At 43.9% G+C, this 11147-nt stretch overlaps 1 protein-coding gene across 3 annotated transcripts in view; it reads right to left on the reverse strand.

Annotated features, from left to right (window-relative positions):
• LOC138582143 (zinc finger protein 570-like) overlaps positions 1 to 10649 on the reverse strand; it is a 183343-nt gene extending 172694 nt beyond the window's left edge. For 2 of the 3 annotated variants that reach the window (XM_069653166.1, XM_069653165.1), the window contains exon 1: positions 10416 to 10646. In XM_069653166.1, coding sequence (XP_069509267.1) covers positions 10416 to 10439 — 24 coding nt within the window. In that variant the 5' untranslated portion in view covers positions 10440 to 10646. Of the gene's footprint in view, positions 1 to 10415 lie in introns of all 3 variants that reach the window. The other variant, XM_069653167.1, reaches the window with a different exon arrangement.
• Between the last annotated feature and the right edge of the window lie 498 nt (positions 10650 to 11147).

Here is an 11147-nt window from a genome sequence, read left to right on the forward strand (position 1 = left end):
CCCACAAAAATTGCACACTAGGCTAGATTATATGTTTGCCACACAGGAGTTAATGGCAGAAATAGAACAGACAGAATACAAAGCGAGGGTCTTATCAGACCAATCGCCATTGGTTTAGTATGGCAATACCGACCCCCGAGATCAAGGATACCAACATGGCGCCTCAGAGCTGAGGCACTAAAAGATACAATGTTCAGGGAGGACCTGAGAGAAGAAACAACAAGATACTTCGAGACCAATGCTGGCAGTGTTGAGTCAGCTGGTACGCTGTGGGAAGCCTTTAAAGTGGTAGTGAGGGGGATAGCTATAGCTAAGGCCAAGGAATTACAAGGAGGGATATTAAGAGAACTACAGGAAGCGGAAAAAGAGCTAGAAACAGCGCTGCGCAGAGAGGGTAACACCAAGGATGATACTGAAGCCATACCGAGGCTGCAACAGATATGTGCGGGACACTGGGAGAGACTGTGCAATCTAAACTATAAAAAAGTATGTAGAAAGACAACATGCGGGAGGAGACAAACCAGGGAGGGTGTTGGCATGGTTATATAAAAGCGAGACGCCCAGATCTACAATTAGAATAGTAATGGAGGATGGGCGTATAGTGGACAACCAAGAGGGCATGAATCATGAAATACTAGAGTACTATCAACAATTGTATGGGGATGCGGGGGGAAGCGACTGCAGAAAAATAAGGGAAACACTGGAGGACATAGACAGGCCACGAATCAGCGTGGAGGAGAGTGAGGATTTAGATGCCGCGATTACCCTGGAGTAACTAGAAGAGGTGGTAAGGCAAATACCCACCTGCAAGACTCCGGGGGCCGACGGACTCCCTAGTGAATTCTATAAAATATATAAAAATGAGGTGCTTCCCCCGCTTTTAGCAATGCTAAATGAGGCATATGAAACAGGAAGGTTGCCAGAGTCCCTGAGAGAGGCGATTATCATACCGCTCCCTAAACCCAATAAGCCTAGCAAGGACTGCGGATCTTTCAGACCGCTGTCAATGCTTAATCAAGATAGCAAGATACTCACAGCGGTTCTGGCAAACAGAATGAGAAGGATCATTAATAAACTAATACACCCTGATCAGACTGGATATGTCCCAAGCAAGAACATATCCAATAATCTTAGACGATTTCATCGAGTTATAGAACATACAAAAGGGGATGCGGGCGAAATTGCAATTGTATCGTTGGGTGCAATAAAGGCCTTCGATTCAGTCAAATGGCCTTCGCTGATGGCAGCCCTGTCCAATTATGGAATAGGGCCTGGGTATCTTAAATGGGTCAAGCTGCTATATAGTGCACCGCTGGCCAGGGTAAAAACGGGAGCAATAATATCGGAGTGGTGGCAACTCATTAGGGGTACTAGACAGGGATGCCTGTGGTCCCCTATGCTGTATATCTTAGCACTAGAGCCCCTGGTGATATATCTAACGCAACAATATGACATAATAGGGATTAACATAAAAGGGGAGCCGCACTTAGTCTCCTTGTATGCTGACGATATGCTGTTGTATTTACGATATCCCGAAGAAAACCTCCAATATGTTCTGGAAGTGATGGAGCGATTTGTATCGCTATCTGGCATAGCAGTGAACCCCAAGAAATCATGTATATTTCCGCTGGGCAGGTATGTAGGGTTCCCGAGAGATCAATTACCAGTTCTACAAATACCATGGGCGGTCAGTACATTTAGATATCTTGGGATAGACATTTATCACACAGTGGAGGCGGAATACCAGCATAATACTGAGAAAGCGGTCAAGAGCATCGAAAACAGCATGAAGTTCTGGGAAAAGCTCCCGTTGGCGATGATGGGAAGAGGGGCGATGCTGAAAATGGTAGTTTTGCCGAGATTACTGCATTACTTCGGGAACATACCATATCTGATACCGAAGCGTTTTTTCGCTAGGATGCATAGCATATGTAGGGAATTCCTCTGGCATGGGACGAGGAACAGAATTGCCCTTTGGAAGTAACAAAATTCGCATGATAAAGGGGGTATAAAACTGCCAAATTACGAGATCTGCTATTTAGCGAGCCAACTACAATATGTAGCAAAATGGTTATCAGAAGACCCAACCAGGTTGTTCAGACTGGATTGCGCCCCATACATCCTGAAAGAAATTATATGGTTGCCCAAATCAGATATATGAACATGAAAGGGCGCCCAGAGATGACTACACTGGGATGGAAAATATGGCATAGGGCTTAGGGCTTGCCAGATAATGGAGAACCCATCCCCGTGTTCCCCTCAAGTGCCACTTATCGCAATTGACGTGAAAAGGATAAAGGAATTTGGGACGGTGGTGGAAGATACGGGGTTGCATACGGGAAAATATATCACATATCATAGGATAGAGCGGCAAATTAAAGAGACATGGTCTGAAATAGTATTAGAGGAGCAACCAGATACTGCCATAGAAATAATATACGATATAGCAGAGGGAGGGCACGAGATATCCAGGATATATGAGCTGGTGATGTCCAAAGTGGGGAAGGAAGTGGTACAACTGAGACAGGACTGGGAGGAGGAAGTGGGTGCCCCAATGAGTGATGGGATGTGGGAGCGGGCCCAAGGGTACCATAATAAAGTGTCAAGGAACGCGAGACTACAGCAGATACAACTGTATATAACCCATAGAGCTTATATGACACCCCAAATGATAGCTACATTTAAAAACGCAGAACGACAAACATGCCCCAAATGCGGCTATGAAAACGCCGGGATGACGCATATGTTCTGGGCATGCCCAGAAATTGGGAAATTTTGGGGGGGGAAGTAGCCCACAGATTAAAAGAAAAAGGGATTAAGATAACCGTTGAAATAGCATGGGTATGTATAGTAGGAGGGTTCCCCAGACCACGGAAACTTAAGCATGTGAGTAAATTAAAGGATCTGGAATATATACTCACGAAGCGTAGAATAGCCATGGGATGGAAGGCATGCCAGAGACCAAGGATAGAAATATGGTGGAAAGACCTTCAGAAATGGGCAGAAGCTGAAACTGCAGTTTAACCTTCTTTATTTCAACATTTATTGATATTGGATCTGGCCCTACCCTCAACCTTATCCTTCTTATCTGTCCTATCCGGTGTCTAGTCAAATGGTCGACAGACAAATGGTCGACACAATTTGGTCGACAGGACAAATGATCAAATTTTTTTTTTTAGTTATATATATTTTTTTAGGTTTTCGTTTAGGGGAAAAAGGGGGGTTTTAGCAACAAAAAAAAAGGGGGTTGGGTGGGGGTGGGACCCCCCAAAAAAAAAAATGTGAAAAAACAAAAAAAAATATTCGATCATTTGACCTGTCGACCTTTTGGTGTCGACCATTTGTCCTGTCAACCATTTAGATTCGACCAGTTGACCTACAACCTCCTATCATCACCTTTCTTTTTTCAACCAGTTCTAGGTCATAGGCATGGAAATGCCTACGCAATTGACACCCAGACAATTTCGTCCCATTACACAGTACAGAATCTAGAGTATCCTCCAAAATTGTCTACAGTAAATGTTAAGTATTTCCGATCAAGGGTAGTACTTTTTAGGCATGGTTCTAAGATGTCATTTATACTCAATGCATTTCTGGGATTCTGTGAAATTCTATTCCTAGCGGGATTCCCCAGGAGCCCAGTTATTCTGCATGACTCATCTTTTAGAATAGTCATATTAAACACAGTAATACATGGATTGTGATAGCTCATGGTTGATTATACACTCGCCAAACGTATACATCTATTAAAAAGCCCTTCTCCCACAAGAATATAGTCAATTGTTGATGACCAGCTTCCTTGATGCCAGGTAGCACAACTTGGAATGTCCCCCGACACTGCTCTATTCAGTATCGAAAGACCCAAACCTTAAAAAAAAAAAAAAAAAAAAAAAAAAAAAAAAATCACCCACGGCCACCCATCTCGGGCTTTACTTTTTACTTTTACTTTATTGCATTTATATTGCGCTGCCATAAACCCATAGGTGTGAGGGCACAGACAAGACAAAAAACAGAAAGAGAAGACCGAGAGAACCGGGAACCGAGAAGATAGTCTGAGAATCGTATACTACTACTTGAAGAGGAAGGTTTTAAGGTCCTTCTTGAAGTTGCTTAGGGCTGCAGAGTTTCTCAGTTGACCTGGTAAGGTGTTCCAGATAGCCGGTGCCGCGAAGGCCAAAGCACCCCATTGTGCTTTTTTGGTCTTAAATTTGGGTTGGTGAAGCATGTTCTGATTATTGGAACGCAGATTTCTGAGATTGTGTTTTATTCCTATGTACCTTTGTAGGTAGGTAGGCATGGTCCCCCTAAGGCATTTAAAGGTGATAACCATGAGTCTGAAGGTAATACGCGCCTCCACGGGCAGCCAGTGCAATAAGGAGAGAGACCTTCCGATTGTCCATCCTTTGGAGCAATTGAGACTTGAAATCCAATAACGAGGTCTCGGTGCCGAAGCTTTGTCAAAACCCTGACTGGAAGGGGTTAAGGATGGGGTGGGAGTCAAGATGTTGAGCCAGTTGAATATAAGCTACCCGGTCCAATATCTTTAACAGGAAAGGGGTGTTAGTTATTGGCCTATAATTGGTGGGTACACTTTGATCTAAATTGGGTTTTTTTAATAATGGGGTAACACAAGCTTGCTTCCGGTCATCTGGAACCATGCAATTCCGAAGAGAGGCATTGACGAATTTACATATGGCCTGTACCATAGTAGGGGGGCATGTTTTAATGATAGTAGAAGCACATGGATCATCTGTGCAATTAGTAGCTTTGAGTTTGTTCATAATAGAGGCTAGCTCCTCTTCTGATATGGGTACAAAGTCAAAGATAGGGATGTCTTGATCCCTGGTAAAAGTGTTATCGACTATATGGGTGCCCTGTGTGTCAAAATCACTTTTTTTGGTAGCTATGGATTCTCGGATACCATTCACTTTATTAGCCATGGCATTCTGAATATCCAAACGCCAGTCGTCATTTTTTATGATCATCGATACTGCAGGTTCTGGAACAGTCTCTTGTTCTTTCAGAATCTTAAATAATTCCTTAGAGTTCGAGGTGGCCTGTAGGATTCTGGAGTCCAGGTAAGTTTTCTTGGCTTCAGTGATAGCTCTTTTGTAGTTATGAGCGGCTACTTTGGAGTTAGATAGTGTTATAGGAGATGATTAGTTTTCTAGATGTAAAATAACTTAAGAGAGGCAGCTTTCAGGGATTGAAGTTCAGAGGAGAACCAAGGATTGGGGAGTTTCCTTTCACTTGATATTTTTTTGGCTTTCATAGGTGCCAGAGAGCGGTACCAATTTAAGCTTAGAATTAATTTTCTTAGAGAGCATGTCAGTGTTGTCTGTCTCTAAAATATGTAGAGTCTGAGTGGTAAGTGCTTCTATTTTATCCAAGGTAAGAGATTTAGTATTGCGTTATGAGATCGCTTCTGAGTGAATAGGCTGGATTTTAGTAGAGAAGGGTACCCTGATCGAGAAGTCCACAAAGTTATGGTCCGATTCTTACTTTGAGTCAGTGAGGTAAAGTTTCGGGACAGCTCAATATCAGTACTGGAAGCATTCAGATCACCTGCAACTAACAGCTGCCCATTACCAACCTTCAGATATCAATTCCCATAAAAAATAGTCAGAGCATTGAGTAAACTTTCCAAATTACAAATACCCATCTGCCAATAGGTCACCCGTACACTGTGCTTCATCTGTTAATTGTGAGGGAAACATGCTATTCTATCATGATAATGATTTTCATGCAGTTTTAACTTTTGGCATGTGTCAATTGGATGTCAAATATGTTTTACCGTCTTGTAAAGAAAATAACTAAATTGTTTCTCCCTTGAAATCACATTTACTTTCAAAATTTAAAAATAGGGAGTATATAAAATACTCCAACCTCAAAATCTTATCTGGAGCACTGGATACCACAATTACAACTGATGAAAAGGTGGGGGAACATGCCTGTATGAAACCAGGTTACGTTTCACACACCTTTTGGTGGAGAAGGAAATGTGTGAAGAAGTCTGCTAGTGGTGCATGCAATGCATCACCATATGAGAGGCACTCGCCAGGAGGTGGTCAGAAGTCCAACCAATGTTCTCATGTGGCCTGCCTGACGCCAAAGGAAAGGTTACACACAAAAATGCAAACATAACGACGTCTCTACATTTATGCCTACCCACCTGCTGAGCGTATTCAAATATTTAGAGATCCTGTTGCACAAGTCTGAAGTTCAACTCACAACATCATGTAAGAAGCAAAGGCCCTCTCCTGTCGCTCTCAACTCCATGGCAGTGGGAAACCCACATTTGCAACAGATAAGTGAACCAACGCCCACCCAGATCAGTGCCAGCTCTTGATAGAGACACATATTAAGATGATGAACAAGGTATCCTCCCCCTCACAGTTAGCAGACCCACAATGACTCAATACCATTGAGCCAATGGTACTTTCCAGGGATCCTGGTGCCAGAGTTTGGCATAGGTGGTGCACCTGTATCCAAAGGCCAGAGGTTAGAGTTATGAACAGGGAGGCTAGTAATGTTCTCCGTACTGACCCTTGGGGCGGATGATAAGGCGAAAGAAGTCTAAGATGCCCTTTTTCGCTGGAGGGGCTGTCCAAAAACTATTAAAAACTCTGCCAACAGGTGTTGGTTACTATGCCACAACAAAGAGAAAGTGCTAAAGAATTATTTTAGCCCACTGATAAATGCTGATTATGAAGCAAGCCTGAGACAGCTAGCCATGTCCTGCACCCTAAAAAATGAAGAGGACGAGATAAGAGCACAGAGAATTCAACAATGCTCCTCAACCCAGTTATGCAACCAAATGGTGTGGGAATCCAGTGCATTCTTGCACATGAACCTCGAGCCTTGTAGGTCCCATGAATTGGCAGCCACAAGAGCTACCCATACTTAAGAAGCCATGAAGTCACTCTGCAAGCAAGAATTGATGGCAGTCAAGAATTGCCCAATGCAAAAAGGAAGAATCAGTGGAAGAGGCAACTCATTCAAAACAATGGAGAGAATGACACAATGCCGAATGCCCATTGCGACTTCTGTGGAGGCTCTTTAATGCATGGACAACTATTCCTGGAAATTAGACAAACCTGTGGGAGATGCACCAAGCCAAATCACTTCATAAAAGTGTGTAGAACCCCATGGAGAAAATATCGGACTGCATGCCGACTACTCAGAGAATGCAACAAGCCCTGGTAGCTGCCATAACTAAGGAAGACTCTGTAGAGATGACCGCACCTGAAGAAGACAATGACGATGTGGAAGAACTTTTGTTTTCATCTAGCCAATCTGCCAAGGAAGGAGGAGAAGCATGAGGAGGCAACCGCAGTGTGAGGAGACCTTGCAGTCCAAACTAGTTTGGGTTCTAATTGGCACAGGGGCACTGTGAAATGTCAATTCAGCATCTCAGTTCAACCATATGATATCTCATCCACCATTAACAAAGCCGAAGGTGAGAAACTTGGACTATGGTGGTTCTCCTCCACTGCCGCGGGATGGGGCATTCTGCGCAAGAGTACATTAAGATGAGACCACTTTCTTTGCCACACCAGACACCCAACACCCGCTCCTCAGTTTTTAATGACACAGTGGAAGGTTTGGTGCATTTTTAATTTCAAGTGTACCAAGAGATAATCAATGCTTTCTTGAAGGAATACAGGGATTTCTTTGTGGGAATAGAATACCTCTGAGGTCGGAGGAACACCTCCACATAAACTCTATGGTGCATTTGGCGGTGCTGGGACATAGATGAATCCCATTTCATCTCAGAAAGAAAGTTAATTAAACGGGCGAGAGAGGGATTAATAGAACAAGTCACTGGACTCACACCATGGGTTTCACGGATTGCCATAGCAGCAAAGCCAAAATAGCTATCCGTACATGCATAGACATACATCTACCCAACACCTACCCTGGATGACATTCTCACTGATCTGCAAGGTTCTACAATCTTTTCAAAGAAATAACTCAATGATGGGTGTCTACGGGTTAACCAACGTGAAGATTCAAGATTTATTACAACATTCTCTTCACAGGTGGGTCTTTTCAGATAGAAATGCGTGAGCTCAGGAAGTATCGTCAGCCGCCAAAGAATTGCAAAATGCCATACAGGGTGTGCCAGCAAGGGACCCAGGTGTATTGAATATGAGCAATCATGTATTGTATATGCATTATGAGAGAGAATGAACACCTCACTCGGGTAGCTGCAGTATTTCACCATCTGAAACAGCATGGCCTAACATTAAGTAAGGAAAAATGCCCATTCCAACAAAAGAACCTAGAATCCTTTGGGTAGTCCTTTAAGAAACAGGTTTGGCATTAGGTACCACGACAAAAGCCCTTTTTGCTGACATGACTAGAAACTCAGAAGATCTGGTGGTGGATGTGAGCCCAGTGGGTTATGTACATTCAAGCAGAAGAACTTCCTGGCTCTTCATGCGCATCACACTGCTTACACACAAGTATTTCTGCAAAGGCTTCAGAGAGTGCAAATAGAGCTGTCAGTAGTAGAGACTGGGGTGCTAATGAGAGCATTGAGAATAGTCCTGCTACCACAGCTTATCTCCAAACGGAAAGGTCTGGTTCAGGCAGGGCACGAAGGCGTGAATAAAACAAACGCCAGCTGGAGAAAAAGGGACTGGTTCCCAGAGTTAGAAAAAAAGCAGTACAGTACTTGTCATCTGTACCAATTATCAAGTGCCAGCAAAAGCGCTGACACTACACCCTCTTGAATCCCTCACAAGGAATTCAGCACCCTGGCAAACGATGAGCATTGACCTAGGGTCAATACTCCAAATCAAGCACTTCATGGTTTTATTAAATGAGTTCTTACGGTACCCAGAGGCGGGACTCATTTCCTCCACTGCTGCAGAGGTAGTCATTCCAATAATTGAAGAGCCAGGTTGCAAAATGCTCACTAGCCATTGGCAAGTGAGAATTGACTCTTGGCCAACTTGTAACTTGAAATTTAGCATCCTGAAAAAGCTATTTGTATCATAGCGCTAACACACATTAATCGGATCTGACAATGGGCACCCCTTATAGATAAATATGTGTCAAGCGTTTGTCGATTATTATGGGGTTGAACACAAATGGATCACCCCATGTTGGCCTCACACCAACAGCGATGTCAAGAGATTTATGGGAACACTGAAAAAAGAATTTGTATATTGTATGACAAAGGTGACTTACTGGAAGAGGCATCTCATATCTTCGTGATAGAAGCCAGAACAAGACTCCACACTGTCACAGGTGTGACCACAGTATACGCCTTAATAGAGTGAGGAACACAATGCCAGAACATATCTATAAAAAAAACGGGGGAAAATTGCCATCCTCAAATCAAGGACAATGTAAAAAAAGACAGCAAAGGAGACACCTCGAGGCTGCAGCTCACTAATCGGGATCAGGCGCTGATTCGCAATTGGCACCCAGCGCTCATTTGAGGCAGAGAAAGGACCTAGCAGTGGCAAGAAACTGCAGTCGAATCCGAAAAATCATATTTGACCAGCCATAAATGCACAGGACCAGACAGTGACGGCTGCAGACAATGCAGGAAGGGAAGATGATGACACCGAAGGCAGTCACCAGTGGCAGGAAAACAATGGTGATGCCTATAAGCCAACTGCGACACGGTGATAATACACCAAGAACCCCACCTTCAGATGCAAGGAGGGGGAATGGGATACACCCAAGGTATCCTGTCACAGTGAATAGAAGCCCCTCTCAGAAACTCAGATATACTTAATGTATGAATGTTGTTCAGTTTATACAAATGTCATTATTATGCAGGACCGGTGTGATAAAGAATCATGGAGAGGGGCTTACAACTCCCACGATACAAACAAATGGGAGTCAATAGACTGCACAGTGCTAAAAATATGACTTCCAGTTGTGGAGCCATAAGTACTATCAGAAATGCTGAATGTCTTAGTTATATCCATACTGCGCGACCAGGATGGATTTCGGAGTAACATGTCTGTTATTTGACTTCTATTTTGTTGTTAGGTTTGAACAACAGAAGGTATGCGCATTCTACCTGGCTTTTTTCATATACCTGCAAAAAAATCATTATGCCTTTCAAAAACATTGAATGACTTCAAAATGTGTGGGCTTTCGATAATTACACCACACGATTAAGTGGAGTACTGGCGGGACTCCGTGCTGTATGTTGCAGGAGGCTAGAATAGGTTCCAGCATTTTATGAAATAATGTATGATTTTGTTTACGAGGGATACGTCATTGCGCATTTTGACAGAGGGCGTTCAGTGTTCTTTCGCGAATTGACGTGCGTGTTATAGTCGAGCAGAGATTGTACTCCATTTGTGGAGGTCTAATGGAGTTCCAAGCTGTCACTTTTGTGTGATGTGGTGGTCTCCTGGTGGCTCGACGTACTGCACTCCACTTACCTCATCTGAATGCGCCCAAGACATATCGCTTCGAAGATATGACCTTGTTATCAGGTCTATGATTCAAAAGCAAATGAGAAATATATGCTTCTTAAGATCCAACGAGACAAACGGCTGAATGCCAAATCAAACTGTGAAAGGTTCCAAGCATATCTTTGTATTGCACACGTTCAGTATATTGAACACTCCTGTCCAGGACATGCTCGGAAACCCCGTGCCATCAACGAGGGCTCTCGCAGCAAAGACACTAGTCACCAGAACGTGCGCAGAAGCAGCACCGCCTCCCAATGCACTGACAACAGAGAGACCGGTGTTGCATGATATCCTGCACCCCCATGGCAGCATGAAGGAGTCGGTGTTCGGAAATCTTCGGAGCCACGCTCACCTTGTAGCCCGCCCTCAGAGCTACCATGTGGGTGTGGCTTCAGAGCCTTCACTCAGTCCACCCACTAGCCCGCCTTTAGAGCTACCAGGCGGGCGTGGCCTCAGGGAAGCTGAAGATCATACTGTATGGTAGAATATACGGCTTCCCATAGAGTGAGGGAACTAGTGACTGCTTTTTCTATGCATGCAGTTATAAGTTTCGGGGCCACACAGTGTGTGTGGGTATTGGGGGGCAGGGGGAGTTGCCTGTAGACAGCTGCACTACCCCTGAACTGCAAGCCAGTTGCTCTGCGGATTTGAACATTAAACTGCATATTGCACACAGATCTAAGTCTGCTTACTATGAAA

Source organism: Ambystoma mexicanum, chromosome 3q (genome assembly GCF_040938575.1).
Source record: "Ambystoma mexicanum isolate Mex_15411 chromosome 3q, UKY_AmexF1_1, whole genome shotgun sequence".
Taxonomy (NCBI): Eukaryota; Metazoa; Chordata; class Amphibia; order Caudata; family Ambystomatidae; genus Ambystoma; species Ambystoma mexicanum.